Here is an 18,257-nt window from a genome sequence, read left to right on the forward strand (position 1 = left end):
TCAGACCACCCGTGCAGCTAGCTCAGTATTGTCAACACTGATGGGCAGTGGTTCTCCACGATTTCACACAGGGAGTCTCTTCCAGCCCTGCTTGGAGGTGCCGAGGATTGAACGTGGGACCTTCTGCATACAAGGGACAGGCACTGCTGCTGAGCTACGGTTCCTGACCCAGCAGGGCTCTTTTTATGTCCTTAGGTTCTTTCCTGCAGCTCTGTCCCCTAAATATAAAGGAAGGTCCCGGTCCTCATGGTCCTGAATACAGGGCGATTTATACAGGCACATAGGACACTGTCTTGTGCTGAGTTAGGCCAATCGTTCATCTAGCTTAGTCCTGTCTCCATTGTTAGCGGCTGTCTGGGTTTTAGACCAGGGTCTCTCCCACCCCTTACTGGGATTGAACCTGGGACCTTCTGCATGCAAAGCAGGTACTCTGCCACTGAGCCACACCTGGCAAGGTCTGATCCACAGACAACACCACAGTGGTCTGTTACGTTACCACTGAGCTCGGAATGTCAGGAGCTGGAATTGATGATATGGCATTACGAAATATAAGCAATATGGTGTTTTTGTTTTGTATAATGAGGCATCACTAAATACTGGGTTGAAGTGAGAATGGAATGGAGTATCTTTGCAAAGGGCATGGCTGGCAAATCTTTTTGCATTTTTCTACATTTTTGAAATAGTAATTTAGGAAAGACTGTAAACTCTTTGAGGGCAAGAGGTGGGTTATTTTTGCCTGTGTAATTCTTGAATGTTGACGATGCTGTATCGCTATACTGTTTTAGATGCCTGCTGAAAATGTCTCTGTTTCAGCAAGCCTACCCAGACCCATGATTTAGTGACATTTGTTTTAAATGTTTCATTGATGTCCTCATTGTTTTTAGTGATGGTTTTATGCATAGTGGTTTTTAATTGGTTTGTATATTTTACTCATATTTTATTTATAATAGTACACGCCTCTTGGAGAATGTTTTTCCTTTGAGCAAGCAATATTTTTGTTTTTAGAATTTGTTTTTTTTTTCTTTTTGCATTTTTGTTGCATTTTATCTTGTCGTATACCACTTTGATGGCTTCAGAACGTGAAGAGGTTAGTAAACGTGTAAAATAAATAAAAAATAAAGGAATCCTGAAGTCTGAAAAGGCCCCTATAAGAGCACAATGAAGACTGAGCATGCTCAATCCACCTAAAATAATGGTTGTTAGGGCTAGGGAATGAAAAGCTGGGGTGGAATAAGAGTGGAATAAGAGTGGAATGGACTATCCTGGAAAGAGCATGGCTGGCTGGCTGGCTGGCTGCCAGAGCAAGAGCTCTCCACCCTGCACTGTTTGGCACAGATCCCACTTTCTTGATGATGAGTATGATGAGAGGTAGTAGTAGTTTAAAAGGGATTTGACAAATGCATGGAGGAGGAAGATTTTTGGATGGACAATAGCAATGGTAACTAAAAGGAACTCCCATGTTTAGAGGCAGTCTATCTTCGAATACTAGATACAGCTGAAGCACCAGGAGGACTGGAGACTTAGAACATTGCCATCTCACCTTTTGCTGCCAGTGGAAACAAAGATGATGAAGGGAGAGGGGAAGCCTTTTGGAGATACTTTTGAGATCAAGATGGTTTACCCTGTTCCTTTCTTTGTTCTTTTCATTCCTTCCTCTGAATTTCTTATGGTGGTTGTGGTGGGGAGCACATAGGAACACAGGAAGCTGCCTTATACCATATCAGACTGTTGATCCATCGAGCTCATTATTGTCCACACTGACTGACAACAGCTCTCCAGGATTTCAGGCAGGGAGTCTGTTTCCAGCCGTACCACTGCCCTACCACTGAGTTATAGTCCTTCCCCTTAATTAATGATGGCCACTATCTCTTGTGATGGACTGGAATTCTGAACTGCTTTGAAAGCCAGTCTTTAGGGTTGTAGTGGGCATTAGCCACGTTTGGATTTATGCAAAACAGCATGGCATAAATATAACCCAGTGGGTGGGGAACCTTTGGTCCTCCAGATGTTGCTGAACTGCACCTCCCATCATCCTTGGTCATTGGCCATGCTTGCTGAGGCTGATAGGAGATGGAGTTCAGCAACATCTGGAGGGCCAAAGGTTCCCCACACCTGTCCTAACGCCTGCAACTTGGGGTTGGACATGGATTTAAGGCAGGAGCCCATTTTTGTATTGGACTTTTGTGACATAATGGAGAATGAAGGCACTGACTGCATCACCTTGGCATATCATCTGCCTCCATAGCCGACTGATTGTGGAAGAGCCTTCCCACACCAGGAAGATGTCACATCAGTGATGTCACTCTGTTCCCTACATGTGGATTTTCATTCATTCATTCATTACGTTATTTTCATCCTTGTGTTTCAGGGCCAAGATTAAAACATTAAAATATATATTTTTAAATCAATTAAAACGGATTAAAACAATATGAAGTGGGTTGGCAATAAAATCAACAAAAGGCTTGGCGGGATTTTTAAAGAGTTTTCAGAATCTGTTTGAAAAGCGTAAGAGAAGAGGAGAACAAACACAATTCCTGAATGGAAGGTGAAGTTCCAGCATGGAGGGCCCACCACTAGAAATACTCTCTCCAAGGTACTCACCAACCTTTGAGGATGATCTTATGGCCGAGGGAGGGTCATACGAGTGCAGGTAGTCCTTCAAATCATCTGGTCCCAAACCCCATACCATCTGAGTTTTTAAGTGAAGACCAGCACTTGAATGTGAGCCAGGAAATGAGTAGTTAACCTGAGCAACTGATGCAAGAGGGATGCAAAATGAGCAGAGCAATTCAAGCCTCCTGCAAGCATTCCGGCATCTGTCTCTCTAGAGGCAGCTCCATGTGGAGAGCATTGCAGTAGTCTAGCCTGGATGTGACCAATACGCGTGTGACTGAGGACAGGCCTGCTTTCTCTAGGCAGGGCTGCAGCTGGTGAACCAGCCCAAACTGGTAAATGCTGTTTGCAGTCACCCCATCACCTTCGTAGGTATGAAACGGGTTAAGGAGAACCCACAATTATGTCTTACTTCTTTAGGGAAAGTGAAACCCTAACGAAAGTGTGTCATTATTATATCATTATTATTTTACAAATAATACTTATATTACTAATAATAATAATCCACTCTTCTTTCAGGAAGGTGAGGTCAACGTACAATGTACTCTCCCCAACCATTTTATCAATACACAACAACCTTGTAAGGTAGAAAAAACCCTAACAAAGGGTGAGTGGCTTAAGGTCATGGCTGTCAGTGTGGATTTGAACCCTTGCTTTCCTGGCCCCAATCCAACTCCTTATCTCCTTCACCACACCATGGAAAGGGTGAATAGCATGTAATGTGTAACTTGAGAGCCAGTGCGATGCTTTTGAAGGGGTGATAGACCTGGGTTCAAATCCCCACTCGGCCGCGAAGCTCACTGGGTGAACGCGGACTATTACCCATATTTTAGCCTAGCCCACCTCACAGGGTTGGTGAAGGTAAAAATGCGGTTGTGTGGGGAGGGGGACGTATGCTACCCTGAACTTCTTGAGAGGAAAAACGAGGCATAAAGGCAATAATCATAACGTAACAATGAACAAATCGACGGGGAAAGAGAATAATCTTTCTGTTTCCCGTTGTTCCCCGGCTCTTTTATTTTTTGTGTTTAGTTCTCCTGTAGCCCTCTCAAAATGGCGGCCGGAAGGTGAAAAGGTTGCCCTTCTCAAGATGGCCGCCCTCCCTTCCTTTCTCTCAAAAGATGTCGCCGCCGCCACCCTCGCATCATGGCGGTTCCGCCGATACAATCATCCTAACCAAGGGCACTTCCCTTCCCTTCCTAAGATGGCGGCTCGGGCTCTACCAAGACTGGCGTCGTTGTTATTGTTTGAGGGAGGGAGGAGAGCGGGTCGATGCTGGCCCCGCCCCCTAGGCTGGCTTCCGCCCGTGCGGGAAACCCCGAAGCGGATATAGCGCCCTCTCTTTCCGGTCTGGCTCCTTTTCGGCCGTCGCTGCCACCACGCGAACATGCCTGTGAGTCTCGGCTGGGTCTGGGCGACCGGGGAGGCGTCGCTCCCTCCCTCTTTACCTGCTGGGCCTGCCCGGCCCCGGTGCAGGGAAAGGGGACCGCCATGGGCTTCCCTCCCATGCGTCTCTCCCCTTCTCCTCCCCGCGCCTCCTGGTCGTTGATGGAGACTCAAAATGGCGGCCTGGGGAGGGGGGGAAGACTAAGGAACACTTTTGCCCTCCCTTTTCTTTTTTATACTCTCAGATAGAGATTTAGATCAATAGGATCTTGGTTTTGGGGGAAGGGGTTTTCCCTGCTGCGCCCGCTTGCCCTCGCCTCTTCCTCTCTTTCGAAGCGAGGCTCCCTTGGGTTGTGGCCCGGCTCAGAGTAGACCCGCTGGGTGGTATCTAGCCAAGTTGTACGTAGAACGGACCCTGCTGAAATTAATACCAACCTAGGAAGGTGCCTTTTGCTGAGTCGGACTGCTCGTCCTTCTAAAGCCCAGTATTGGCCACACTGACTGGCAGCGGCTCTCTAGGACTTCAGGCGGGAGCCTCTGTCCCATCCCTGCCTGGAGAGAGCCGGGGATTGAACCTGGGGACTTTGGTATGCAAAGCAGGTGCTCTGCCACTGAGTTAGGGCCTTTGTTCTGAAAATAGAGCAAGACTTAAGTCTTTGTGGTTCTGAATAACGAGATAATTTAAATAGAAACATAGAAAGCTGCTTTATGCAGAGTCAGAGCATTGGTCCACCTAGCTTAGTAGTGCATGCTCTGACCGGCAGTGGCTCTACAGACCTCTTTTGCTGAATCATACCACTTGCCCATCGCGCTCGGTATTGTCAACACTGACTGGCAGCACCTCTCTCAGATGCCGGGATTGGGACCTTCTGCATACAAGGCAGATGCTTTTCCACTGAGCTGCAGCCCTTTCCCTGAAATAGTCGTCTTGATTCATTTCGATGGGTCTGTTCCAAGCAAGGCTAACATTGGATGCAGCCCGTTGAAATTAACGGGCGTGACTTAACTTTGGTCCATTAATTTCAGTGTGTACTCTTGAGGAGGAGGACTTAGTGGGATGCAACCCATTGAGGATTACTCCCAAGTCTGGTGTGTTTTTCTCTTATGTATGCTGTTTCAAGCAACTGAGGATATTATCTATACAACCATACAACTCTGTTTGGTGGGTAGGGGTAATGTTTAGGGCCTGTGTTGCCACTGCCATTTATTTCTAGAACAAACGCGAAGGCGGTTTGCAAACAAGTAAAAAGCCACCAGCAAAATTGTAGTCTAGCAACAGATGGAGGACTAAACGTTCTTCATATGCCTTCAGTACATGTGATGCTTTCAGACGCAGAGGCTGGGTCTTTGCGCCGAGTATTGTAAAACATAATATTTGATACAGGGGAGATGGAGGTTTAGATACGTGGAAGGAGACAGTGCATTCATCTCTATTAAGGGATGAGTAGTTAACGATTGTGCACAGGCTTAGTGGGAAAGGTGGGTTTTAAGGGGGGATTTTGAAGGAAGAGAGACCACCGCTAGTTGTTGATCTGGTAGGCACAGGCCTCCCTCAACTAGGTGCAGGGTTTTCTAGCCAAACTGCTGGCTACTCGATCAGGAATCTAAGGACAGGATTTTTGGTAGTGTTTTAGGGATTAAATGTGTAGGGGAATTGTGAGGGTTTTTTTTTTCCTTCTAAAGACTCTGGTATATGCATTTTTCTTCCTTGCAGCTCGCAAAGGATCTCTTGCATCCCTCCCCTGAGGAGGAGAAGAGGAAACATAAGAAGAAGCGCCTGGTCCAGAGTCCCAACTCATACTTCATGGATGTGAAATGTCCAGGTAGGGAGGGATTGGGGGGGGGTGTGCATGTGTGGAAGAGAGAATTATGTACAGGGGAAGGAAAGGTGATCTTGTTTAAGTCCATGTGGGGCAACTTTTATATACTTGATTGAGATAAGGGGGTTGCATAGGAGAGGGGAACCTTTGGCCCTCAGCCCCAGCAAGCATGGCCCATAGCCAGGGATGATGGGGGTTGCAGTTTGCCAACATCTGGAGGGCCAAAGGTTCTTCATATCTCCTCTAGATCATGTACCTTGTCACTCATACAGTTCCATATTTCTTCTTGCGCTCACTGGTTTCCTGCTTTGTATTGCTGGATGTTCATCTGGAGGAGGGGGAAGGTGTTGGGGAGAACACCATGCGTGAGCTGGCATAAGGTGTCTGTAAGAAAGGAAGCCTCTTGGGTATGTAGAAAGGGAAATGTCAAGAGCAGATAGTTTTCTGACAAAGTGGTTGCACCTATGGTGACATGGCTGGCCTCGAAGGTGCGTATCGGAGGCCCTGCTCACTGCGCCACCCACTTGTGCCATCAGCTGGGCAGGGAATGGAAAGCAGGGCCTTTCTGGGAGCGGTGGCACTGAGATTGTGCTGCTCTCCCTTGGTTGAGATTTGCAGGGCTCCCCCCAATCTGTTTTCAGCAGTATCAGAATCTGCCTTATAAGGACCATCATCTAGCTCAGTATTGCCTATGATAACTGGCGGTAACTCGAGGGTTTTATGCAATGGACAATCCCAGTTCTACCTGGAGATGCCATCAGGGATTGAACCTGGACCTTCTACATGCAAAGCAGGTGCTCTTCCACTGAGCTACAGCCCTACTCAAAGCAATTGGTAAAGATTTTACAGACCAAAGCTAAGGTGTTTCTGATTATTTTTAAAAAGAAAAATTGGGATTTACAAAACTAATTCATCGCAAATCAAAGAAAAAGCTGCCTCTTTAATAGTTTTAGCATTTGAAGCAACGCAGGGGTTTGAAAAGAGAAGGGATGCTGGCAGTGGTAGTATCCCCGCGGAGAGAAGGGAGTTCACATAAACATCATTCCAGCAGCTGTCCTGTTTAGCATTTCCCTGTGTTAAATTTCCCCATTGCCAAGGTAATTTTTGAAGTGAATCCACAGTGGTATGTGTTTTTCCCCTCCCTTTCCAGGTTGCTACAAAATCACCACTGTGTTCAGTCACGCTCAGACGGTGGTTTTGTGTGTCGGCTGTTCAACTGTACTGTGCCAGCCTACTGGGGGAAAGGCAAGGTTGACAGAAGGTAAGCAAGGAGCTTAATGCCTATTTTCTTATGCAACTACTTTTTTCTCTTTTACCTCCAAATTACTGTTAAAGTTGCTTAGAGCAGGTGGAGTCTGCAATATGGAAATAAGTGGCTGGTTTTTTTAACCAGCCTCAGTGCAGTCCATGCCTTTTTCTTTTAAGTTCACAAGTTAGATAACTGTCACGTGAGCCTTTATAGGAAGCACTGAGGTTTTCCTAAGGAAGGAAGGGGCTGGTGTTACCACTCTCTGCTTTAAATTGGGGTGTGGGAGCAGGTGTCTAGTGGACAGGTTTTGGGGAATTATTGGGCGAGTCTTGGGGTGGAAAGGTGGCTCCATTTTTTGTTTTAATTATGGAACACCATCAGAGCAGCTTTCTAAGGCCATTCATTTAAATGAGGCACAGTGAAGTCTACTCTCCAGAATGTTCTAGGCTGCATACACTCCATATATTTAAATCACATTGAAAAAGCACATTATTCCTCCCCCTCCAAAAAAAGAATCCTATAGTTTATTTGTCACAGAGCTACAGTTCCCACTACACATTTCCCAGCATTTTTGTGCTTTAAATGAATGGTGTGTATGCAGCCCTGCTGAAGAGGCGGCAAAGAAACATGTGTGCCATCTTGAGCGTCTTGGAGGAAAGGAGAGATATAGATGCAGTCATAAATAAAATGTGTAAAAAGAGCTGTTGTGTTTTCTTCAGAAGCAGAATAAATTGGCAGTGTGAAAAGATGTCTTTCTGTAGACCACCCCCCTGGCCTGCTTTTAGTTCACTGTGTGGCCTTTTTTTTTCCCGTTTGCAGGATGCTCCTTCAGGCGAAAGCAACACTAAATTAAGATGCTTGTCAGGGATGGGTGGGGCTACGCGCACAGTCGCAGGCTCAGACACTGAGGACCTCAAGGGATGGACGAGAGAGCCTTGACACGAATGGAAAAATGTCAGCTGCAACTATGTGACTCTCGAGGGCTTCAGCTGCTGCTGACTCCGGAACAGGACGAGCAAAAACACAGCTGCCGCACTGTCCTTGTAGCCTCACCCATTTGACTCAATAAATTTTGGATATAAAGACAATCTGGGTTTTGCCTATTATGTATTGGGTCTGAGAATTGCCTGTGGAATCATAACGGGTGCTCTGGAGCCAGTGTGGTTGCCTGAGATTGCTTTGGATCTAGCTACTACAAGGTTAAAATAGAACAGATGCTGTGGATTAATACCCCTTTTTTAAAAAAGTGGAAACAGGACAGCATTTGGCCTCCATCAGTGTGCACATAACAAAGCAGCCGCAGTGCATTCTGCTGCCTGAAAGGGGGAATCTCTCCCAGCGTGAATAAAAGGCCATGTTCTTTTCAACCCCTTCCAACCAGGAGCAGGTCTGCCCCTTCCCAATTAAAGACGACGCCTGCCACAATTTTCCACCCATTTACTCTTTTACACACTGATTGGAGGTCCTTTGTCGTCCAGTGGTGGCTATCGTCTTACGCTCCAAAGCCAGGCCTGAGTCCTGTTCCTTACACCCGAATAGTGATGTTGAGCACTTGGAGGAGGAGAAAGGTACCCTGGAAATGGAGGGGTTTTTTTGGGGGGGAGAACAGTTTGAACCCTTACGAAGATGTGTTTGAATCAAATTGCATACCAGCTGGAAGGCAACAGAGCTGCTGTTTATGGCTGAATGCCATACTAGGGCAGTGCTATGTTGATTGTTGCAAGGCATTGGATCATTTGGGGGGGGTAGGGAAGAGAACCAAGACGCCCAAATACAGCAAACCAGCCAATACTAAGGACTGTGGGGGTTCTCTTGAAAGATGCCACACACACAATATCTGCTTTCAGATTTCACTTGAAACAACATTTTGGTGATAGCTCAACTTGGCATATAACACATGCAGCCTTGAAGGCTTCCTTTCCACTCACCTGTCTGTATCATGCCTGACGTGGGAACGTAGACAACCGGCACTGTCTGTACTCTGGTCAAGAAAGCATTGTAGGCTACAGGGGGAAATGGTAGCATCAAGGTTAGTTCCACCCTTAACCCTTCCTGACTCGCTGGGGAACAACTTGCTGCTTAACATTTGTGTTAAAGAGCGTGTTCACCTTGGTAATCCTTACAACAAAAACTGCAAGGTATGCCAGTATTCCTCCAAGGGGGGAGGCATGAGGATTGGGGCAAAGGCACAGTCAGAGGTATGTGAGCTTGCCAGTTCCCTGCTTGCTCTTAACACTGACCTACAGGTCAGGAAAATGTCTGGTCCCTCCAAGACAAATGCTGCCTGCCTTCTACTTACTTAGAAAGATGGCCATGGTGGATGCTAGAACAGCAAAGATGGTGAAGAGGAGGACCTGGTAGGAGCCGACCAGCTGCTTGACAAGGCCTGCTTCAGCACACTGATCTAGAGATCCCCCCCCCAAAGGGACAGGCTAGTTACCCTTAGACAAGTCCATGGCACAGATCACCCAAGCAACATTAGAAGGCAATCCGGCATGATGCAGGCTGTGCACATGACTCTTGCCCCTCTGCACCAAGAATCCTGGGAACTGTAGTTTACCTCTCACAGAGCTACAATTCCCTTAATTATAGTTCCCAGGTTTTTTTGAAGGAAGCCACGTTTTAAAAATAAATGAATGGTGCATACAAAGCCACAGTCTTGCCCGCTGCTCTGAGCTGATTCTCGTCAAGGCACAGTGCAGGATTTTCTCACCCTGCTTATTCCTTCCAGGCCTGCTGTCACACACCTTTATTCATCGGTGGTGCTTTTTTATTTCTATGGTACTTACCAAATAAATGCTTTTCTGGCAGAGCCCTCGCTAAGACAGCGGCCCTCTGGCCTGTCAGGATGCAGGAGAGGTTGATGAAGACGGGTGCTGCCATCTGCTGGAGGGATGTGAGGTTGACCACGCTGACAGGGTAGATGACAAGCCCGGGCATGTCAGGCAGATGGAAGGGCCGTCCCACGGTGATCACTGGGTGGCTGGGCTGGGCCTTGGCAACGTTAAGACAGGAAAACAATGAGAATGCTGCAGTTGCAGCAAGAACAGCATACAGTTACCAGGTTCACTGTGCAAGTAGTTTTTGTGTACAAGATTCCTCCCCGATGGGGTGGTGAGGAAAAAGGACATTGTGTTGACTCTTCTGGGCAGGGGTGGGGAATTTCTGGCCTTCCAGACTGCAGCTCCCAGCAGCCCCACAGGCAGGGATGATGGGAGTTCCAGTCCAATAGCATCTGGGAGGCCACGCAGAAGGGCCCACCCCATACGAGACTTGAACGGGGAACGCACATGCCGCCTCCCAAGCCTTCCACTTACCTCTATTTCTTCAGTCACTCGCCTCGCCCCCAGGACCACGATTTCGCTGCTCGGCTCCGTGCTGCTGAAGACCACTTCGGACTGGTTGATGTAGAAGGCGGGCAAGAAGGGGACCGAGAGCTTTTGCACCCCGTCGTGGCTCTGCTCGCTGAGGAGAGAGGCAGCCACATACACCAAGCCCTCGGCAGTGCTCAGGGCCAGCAGGTCGGCTTCTGGCTGCTCTTTCACCATTATTATGCAGGCATAGAGACCTTGGTTTTGAGAGACGGAAAAGCAGATAAGACTGCTTGCAGGAAGCTGGTCCATCTAGCTCAGTATTGCCCACACTGACTGGCAGCACCTCTGCAGCGTTTCAGGCAGGCAGTCTCTCCCAGCCCTACCTGGAGTTGCCGCCAGGGACTGAACCCGAGACCTGCGTGCAAAGCAGAGGCTCTGCCACTCAGCTGTGACCCTCCCTTCCAAGGCTCCAGTCCTCATTGTTCTAAATCTAGGGTTGATCTAGGGTTCCAGATCTAGGCTACCTTAGATACTGAGTCAGACCATAGGTCAGTCTAGTCTATGGTGACTGGCAGCAGCTCTCCGAAGTTTCCCAGTGAAGTGAGCCTGGGATCTTCTGCATGCAAAGCAGAGGCTCTGCCACTGAGCTGGGCATGCCTGGGAAATGTTTTCAACACAAGATTAATGTCTGTAAACAACATAGAATTAGAGCTGACATAGCATAGCAGCGGAGCTAAGAATTGGGAAGTCCCTGGTTCATATCTTGCCTCTGCCACACACTCACTATGGAGCCTTAGTTAAGGAACTCTCAGTCTCCCCCCACATCTGCAATATGGGGGAATAATACAGCAGGGGTGGGGATCCTGCAGCCTTGGAGATATTGTTGGGACTCCAGCTCCCATCATCAGCCCTGACCATTGGGCCATTGTGGCTAAGGCGTCTTCACACAGACCATAGTTAAGCTGTGGAACTCACTCCCACAGGAGGCAGTGATGGCCACCAACTTGGATGGCTTTAAAAGAGGATTAGACAAATACATGGAGGATCAGGCTATCAGTGGCGACCAGCCATGATTATGCTATAACCCCAGAGTCTGAGGCAGTATGCTTCTGAATGCCAGTTGCTAGAATCCTAGAGAGGTAGTGGGCTCTCTGACACTGGGGGCCTTCAAGAGGCAGCTGGACAGCCATCTGTCGGGAATGCTTTGGTTTGGATTCCTGCATGGAGCAGGGGGCTGGACTTGATGACCTTATAGGTCCCTTCCAACTCTACTATGATTCTATGAATGCATAGGAATGGAGAGTGCTCTTGCACTCAGGTCCTGCTTGCGAGCTTCCTATTGGGGCTCCTGTTGGATACTGTGAGGCTGGACTAGATGGGCCAGTGGCCTGATCCAGCAGGCTCTTCTTATGATGGGGACTGGAGTCCAACAACATGTGGAGGATGACATGTTCCCCACCTCTTACTCTTCCTCCACCCCAATAAAGGCTGCACCCACCTTTATCAGTGTAGAAAGCGGATCGGACGTGAAAGATCTTGTGCGCTGGTATGTCTAGGACTGTCTCGCTGAATTCCACCTGACAGGTCACCAGAGATTCTGGGGCAAGTAGATCTGTGATGGCATGAAGCTGGACAGAACTGCAAGGACCTGTGGGGGGGAGAGGAGACCAACAGTGCGAAAACTGAATAAACCAATATGATGTCCTGCAGGTCACGCTCACACCTGTGAGTGCTCTCTCTTCAGGAAATGGCACAGCAGCTGGATTCATGCAGAATTCAGCATTAAACCGGACAGGCAGGATGAGCTTAAAAACAGGATAGGTGCTCCTTGCGCTTTTACTTGAGAATAACTGACAAGGAAGGTTGGGGTGCCTGTACTATATTCTGAAGGGGAGGGGGACATCACAAAGAACAGAAGTGTATAAAATTACGCATGGCATGGAGAAAGTGGATAGAGGAAAGTTTTTCTCCCTCTCTCAGAACACTAGAACTCGGGGACATCTAACGAAGCTGAACGTTGGAAGATTCAGGACAGACAAAAGGAACACAGCGTGCATAGTTAAAACTACGGAATTCGCTCCTACAGAAGACAGTGATGGCCACCAGCTTGGATGGCTTTGAAAGAGGAACAGACAAATCCATGGTGAAGGCTATCAGTGGCTGCCGCTGCCACCACTCTTGGGGGCTGCATGCCTCTGAATGGCAGATGCTGGGAATCACAAGGGGGAGGGGAGTTGCTGTTGCGCTCAAGTCCTGCTTGTGGGCTTCCCAGAAGAGGCATCTGATTGGCCATTCAGAGAAAAGGATGCTGGGCTAGATTCCCCCCCACACACACACACACGATTAGGCTCTTCATACATTCTTAAGCAGGTTCATGCAACGCGCAGGCAGGGGCGGGAGAACACCACCCACCAGTTCCACCTTCAAGAGGGCAGGAACGGATGCCTTCAAAAAGGAGAACAAGCTGGGGGTGCTGGCTGTGTGGCGCTCCCCCATTTCTCCCCCGTGCGGTCAGCTCTGATACAGCCAGGGTGGGCAGATTGGTCATTTGGTTTTTTTAGCCTGGGCATTTGCCCCTGCTAACACAGACTCCATTAGCAGCAGGAGAGGGAGGAAGTGGCTGGCCCTTCCCTCCTACCTCGAAGGCTTGTTTTTGTGCCGCTTGTGGCGATGAAAACCCGGAACTCAGAGGAGTTTGGAGTGTTGGTGAGGTAACGTTTGGGACCAAGGTGAAGGGTTAGTCTCGAGGAGCCGCTGATGACGACCTGAAATGAGCGAGACAACTGCAGGAGGGGTTTGGGCAGCAGCTGTTGGTCCGCTGTCCAAGCAAGAGCAAGACAATTGCATGCAGACTGCCTGACACCCCAATCTACCTCTCTAACTTTCATTAAAAACAGGAGGAGTTAAGTGGCGTTTTTATTAATCAACCTAAACAGCAAATGTATGGTTTCTTACCTGGCTTTGGGTCTGGACACCTGCAAGCTTGTTTTTAAATGCATACCCATTGGAAGGCCTCCTGCTCCCTCAAATGACTGTCCCTCCTCCTTGCTGTCCTGTGGGGCTAGAACTGCCTCCCGGCAAGCTTGCATGATGCTGCCTTTCTTCTGGACTCTTACCTCTCTGTAAGTTTTCACGATCCCGGGGATATCATGGAAGACCGTGGCTTTCCCAGCATTCTTTGCAAATGCTGCTCCGCTCACTGTGTCCATCTCAAGGATGTCACTAGGCACAATTTGCCATGTCCCGGGTTCCCCTAAAAGCAGATAACATTCTGCCTTTACAACTGGAATAAACTACTCAGTGGACAGGATTCTAGACTTATGCTTTTATTTATTCATCCATCTATCCTACAAAGAAAACAATACTACATCATGAAGCACTGAGTGGATGCAGTGAAACAGGAGCATGAGAAAGACTAAATTAGATAACCTCCATGCTGGTCAGCAGGGGCGGGGAACCTTTGGCTCTACGGATGTTCAACTCCCATTAGATCCAGCAAACATGGCCAGTTCCCTGGGATGACAAGAATTGCAGTTCAGCAACTTCTGGAGGGCCAAAGGGTCCCCACACCTGCTCTTAAGGACAAAAAATGGAAATGGACTGCCTTCAAGTCGATTCCGACTTATGGAGACCCTACGAGTAGGGTTTTCATGGTAAGCAGTACTCAGAGGGGGTTTACCATTGCCTCCCTCTGAGGCTGAGAGGCAGTGACTGGCCCAAGGTCACCCAGTGAGCTTCATGGCTCCGTGGGGATTCGAACCCTGGTCTCCCAGGTTGTAGTACAGCACTTTAAACACTGGTAAAAACCTAAGAGTGTTTGGTGGTTGTTTTTTTAACAGACTCTTTTGCCCTCAGGTTTACAGTTTAAAAGCCGACACAAAAGGAAAAAGGATTAGGAAGGAAGAGGAAAAGAAACAAATTCAAGCACTGTTTCTTAGGGAAAGCTCTGCGTCATCTGCTGAACACTATTTCATTTACTCAGCAATAACCTAGTCTTTGTTTGGCTTCGAAAGCAAACCGTGTTGACAGCCCAGAGGAAAATGTAGATAAGTAGTCCCAACATTTTATGCAGGGATAAAAGAGAAGACTGTCATCAAATGAGCTATAGTAGCTTTAAAATCTGCCAAGCCCTAGAATGTAACTATTGCATATGCCAAAAATGGATTAAGCTGCCACAGGCTAACTTATTTGGCAATGTTTCTACCTGAAACACAGTGCAGGTTAACAAGCAGCAAAGGGATCCGTTAATACATAAAACATCAGCTTGGTTTGAATATCCTGCTCTTCCCATCAGCCTCTTCTTGGTTGCTCTTAGGCTGCTGTGTGGTGATTCACACTCAAGGCCAAGGCCACTGGTCGACACCTCTCCCAACTCGGGGGTCCTCATGCAAAACCCTTGATGCTTCTTTGCTTGGTTCACAGCTGTCGGCTCAAAATCTTGGGAGAAGAGGAGCAGCTTAGTGGTACCACACCCGCTTTGCATGGACTGCCCCTGGCTAAGGCCACCCTCCCTACACCCCTCTGCCAGACTGGTGTTGGACAGCGTCACAGTTATTCTCTTGGCTTCCTGAAGTGGGGCCCCTCTCATAAAATCCTGTGGTTGAAGCCACTGCTGACTGACGTTGTTGGGGACCGGAAAATCTTCTGAGCAAGGCCTCTAACTGCTCCCGAGGATGGGACGGAAGGGTCTTTTTATATGTACGGTGGTTCATGTGTAAAAGCCAGACAGAATGTAGCTTGTATTTCTTCATTTAAAACAGCCCCTCCTAAGATCACACAGGGCAATTTTAATGTCACTGAGTAAAAAGAGAGAGACTCTGGGCTTGGGGGTGTTTGTTATTTTTATAGAGGGGGAGATGGAATGCTTGGCATGCCGGCAGATGCTCTCTGGGTTACTCTTTTGTCCCGAAGATGGGACCAAGGCTTCCATTGCGGCGCTGTGCAGGAAGCACAGTGGCCATACAACAGCAACGGACGAACCAGAGGCTGCCTCCATTATGCATCAAGGCCTTTTAACAGCAGTGATGAGAAAAGCAATCCCCCCTTCCCATCTTTCCTGGCCCCGTTGCCAAGTATCAGTGGGAAGGCAGCAAAGCATCATGCTGGAGGAGGCGGTAAGAATCAGCAATGGGGGTGAGGGTTCCTTTGAGTTAAGGCCAAGGGGAGGCGGTCCATGGAAAGCCATGCTTGGTTTCAGGTAGGGGCGATCAAATCTCAATATTAAATTCCTCTCAGTTTCACATTTTTCCAACCTTAAGTTCTGTTCTCCACATCAGTTTGTGAATTATTTTTTTCAAAAAGTCCTCGTGAAAATTCATCAGCATTTTACTGCGAATTTCTCCTAATATACACATTTTGTGAGAGCCAGTGTGGCGTAGCGGTTAGAGTGTTGGACCAGGGTTCGAATCCCCACACAGCCATGAAGCTCACTGGGTGACCTTGGGCCACTCACTGCCTCTCAGCCTCAGAGGAAGGCAATGGTAAACCCCCTCGGAATACCGCTTACCATGAAAACCCTATTCATGGGGTCGCCATAAGTCGGAATTGACTTGAAGGCAGTACACTTCATTTTCACACATTTTGTACGTACTTTTACCTAATATACTCATTTTTGCAAAGCAACTTTCTGTAACAGAATGCATATATATATATATCTCAACCAAGGACAGGTGATGGCGGTGTCTAGAGGCCAGCCCACGAACCTTCTCGGTTGACGAGAGGCGTGCTGAAACACACCACGTCTCCCATGGTGAGCGGCTCACGGAGGTCTGGCTCGATGGCGTGCTCCACTGGGACAGGGATGTAATCTGCCATGCCCGGGTGTTTCTCATCCCAGACGCCCACCAGGGTCACCCCCCTGTTCACGGCCTGGGCAATGTAAGTGTAATTCTTGTTGCTGGGTCGGATGAGCAGCAGGTCATCTCTGAGGAAACAAACAAAAATATGACCCCATGGGGGAGTGCATCAGTTAGGGATATTGCAGTGTGGGATCCCCAAAACCAAATTCAGTCAAAGACAAAGGAAGTTTCTACTGGCTCCCATTTCTCTTCAGTTTTGGTGACCAATACTAAAGAAAACCAACCACGTACCAAGAGCAAGTATTTCAGTGCTGGAAATGCCTCACTAAGATATATGATGTGAGCACGTCCAGTGATATTTTAATTTTGGTCTGAAGTCGTTGTCCGTATTAACTTTGTAGAGGCAAAATCCTTGAAATCTGCAGATGTGTATGAACTTTTAAATTATATTCCTGTTATATGGGGATTAACAGCAAGGTAACAAAAATGGACTTTATGTGCCCTAATAGTTGCTAAGAGACTCATACATCAAGCCTGAAAAGACAAATACTTGCCAACTATTATGCAATGGTTTGATGACCTCAACACCCTTGTTACTGCATCTGAGCATACACCAACTTTGGATACATATTTGGACAGCACATACTAATCTATATGTGTAAATTAAAATGGACGTATCAATATTTAAATGTACTTTTAATGTGAGCTGACAGGATTTGTTATTTTTTTTCTCTTTTATGAAAGTGCAATTTTTAAAAATCAAATAGTTAAGATCTTTCAGTGGCTTCTTCCAAGAGACAAGGGGTCAATTCACATATGTAGGTTCATTGCACATGTACTTTGTTGTGTACACACACACACACACACACAACACCGGCCAATGCTCAAGGGTTGCCAAATAGGACATATGGCTTTCTATAGTGGTGATGTCATCAGTGAGTCATGCTCACAAAGCAACACATGCGGAGTCCTTTTCTAAGCACGCCTTGCTGAGCCACACCTGTTCAAGGCCAAGTAAAGTTGGGTGCTCTGCACATGGAACATTTCCCCGGTGCTGTCGTAGAACTGGATGGTGAGGGTGAGGGACATGCCCAAGGGAAAGGCACTCAGGGGCACCCGGCTGGCCGTATAGAGCTTGGGAGAGCTGCTCATCCGCAGGTAGGACACTGGAGCCACCTGGAAAGGAATGGATTTTCTTGGCTTTCCTTCTGACTGAGAGTCTCTGTCGATAGGCAGAGGTGGACTCACTGAGGACTGGAGACAAATGTTGCTCTTTACTATTTCATCTAGGGATGAGGAACTTGTGGCCCTTCAGATTTTTTTATAAAAACAAGTTATTTATTACTGTTTTCGAACAATGCAATTAAAGCAGCATATAAAAATTAAGAACATCTAGGAAAAGGGGACATGGTTTAAGATGTTTTGACTGAAATGTTTTAAAGTACAAATATACTGGACTGCTAACTGTAGTACACAAATCTCAGGAGGAAAAAATGACCATGAAGAACAGGAATCTTCTACTGTGGAGCACTCACAAAAACTGCTGCAACTCCGGCCGCCTCTTCCCAGAGCCCCCTTACCCGCACTCCGGTGATGACTGTCTGGTTGACGCCGAAGAGTTCCAAGGAGGTCACTTCCAGCACCGCAGTACCTGTGACGGCTCCTGCCTTGAGGAGGCCGTGCCTATTCTCTTCAATGACAGAGGAGTTTGGAAAGCACTGCAGGATCTGGGCATTCACAAAGGCTGCCCCGTCTCTAGGTCAGAAAAGAAGAGTGAGCATCCTCTGGGCTTGGATTACAACCAAGCCATCAATAAGGACCGCTCCCCGCCCACCCACAAAGAATCCCATATTCTCAAAATGCAAGATAGGAGGAGTTTTGAGACTGCAAGTGATGGGAGCGGGAGCGATTTGCTGCTTACAGACAAGACACAGACATGGATCCTGTCTTCTCTGAAAGCAGCTGTCATCACTAGGAACCTTACTTCCTGCCCTTCCTATCACTTCTAGAGCAGGCAAATGGTCTCTGGTGCCAGAGCACTGTCTGCATCTGGGGTATGGAGGGGCTACAACACTAT

At 47.8% G+C, this 18,257-nt stretch overlaps 2 protein-coding genes across 10 annotated transcripts in view; one reads left to right on the forward strand and one right to left on the reverse strand.

The window, feature by feature from the left end:
• The window catches only part of NUP210L (nucleoporin 210 like), a 57,496-nt gene that overhangs the window by 11,093 nt on the left and 28,146 nt on the right, over positions 1-18,257 (reverse strand). For 3 of the 9 annotated variants that reach the window (XM_061606873.1, XM_061606870.1, XM_061606871.1), the window contains 11 exons: positions 17,761-17,935; positions 17,181-17,356; positions 16,085-16,305; positions 13,499-13,635; positions 13,021-13,147; positions 11,881-12,030; positions 10,386-10,636; positions 9,858-10,062; positions 9,368-9,472; positions 8,997-9,071; positions 2,606-2,754 (listed from right to left, as the gene is read on the reverse strand). In XM_061606873.1, coding sequence (XP_061462857.1) covers positions 2,606-2,754; positions 8,997-9,071; positions 9,368-9,472; positions 9,858-10,062; positions 10,386-10,636; positions 11,881-12,030; positions 13,021-13,147; positions 13,499-13,635; positions 16,085-16,305; positions 17,181-17,356; positions 17,761-17,935 — 1,771 coding nt within the window. Of the gene's footprint in view, positions 1-2,605; positions 2,755-8,480; positions 8,642-8,996; positions 9,072-9,367; positions 9,473-9,857; positions 10,063-10,385; positions 10,637-10,906; positions 10,994-11,880; positions 12,031-12,794; positions 12,964-13,020; positions 13,148-13,498; positions 13,636-16,084; positions 16,306-17,180; positions 17,357-17,760; positions 17,936-18,257 lie in introns of those variants that run through there. The other 6 variants (XM_061606878.1, XM_061606872.1, XM_061606874.1 and 3 more) reach the window with 6 other exon arrangements.
• RPS27 (ribosomal protein S27) lies at positions 3,900-8,156 on the forward strand. Its single transcript, XM_061606880.1, has 4 exons — positions 3,900-4,006; positions 5,714-5,822; positions 6,970-7,080; positions 7,888-8,156. The coding sequence occupies exons 1-4, from the start codon at positions 4,001-4,003 to the stop codon at positions 7,914-7,916; spliced, it is 255 nt and encodes an 84-aa protein (XP_061462864.1). The 5' UTR covers positions 3,900-4,000; the 3' UTR covers positions 7,917-8,156.

Source organism: Rhineura floridana, chromosome 22, assembly GCF_030035675.1.
Source record: "Rhineura floridana isolate rRhiFlo1 chromosome 22, rRhiFlo1.hap2, whole genome shotgun sequence".
NCBI lineage: Eukaryota > Metazoa > Chordata > Lepidosauria > Squamata > Rhineuridae > Rhineura > Rhineura floridana.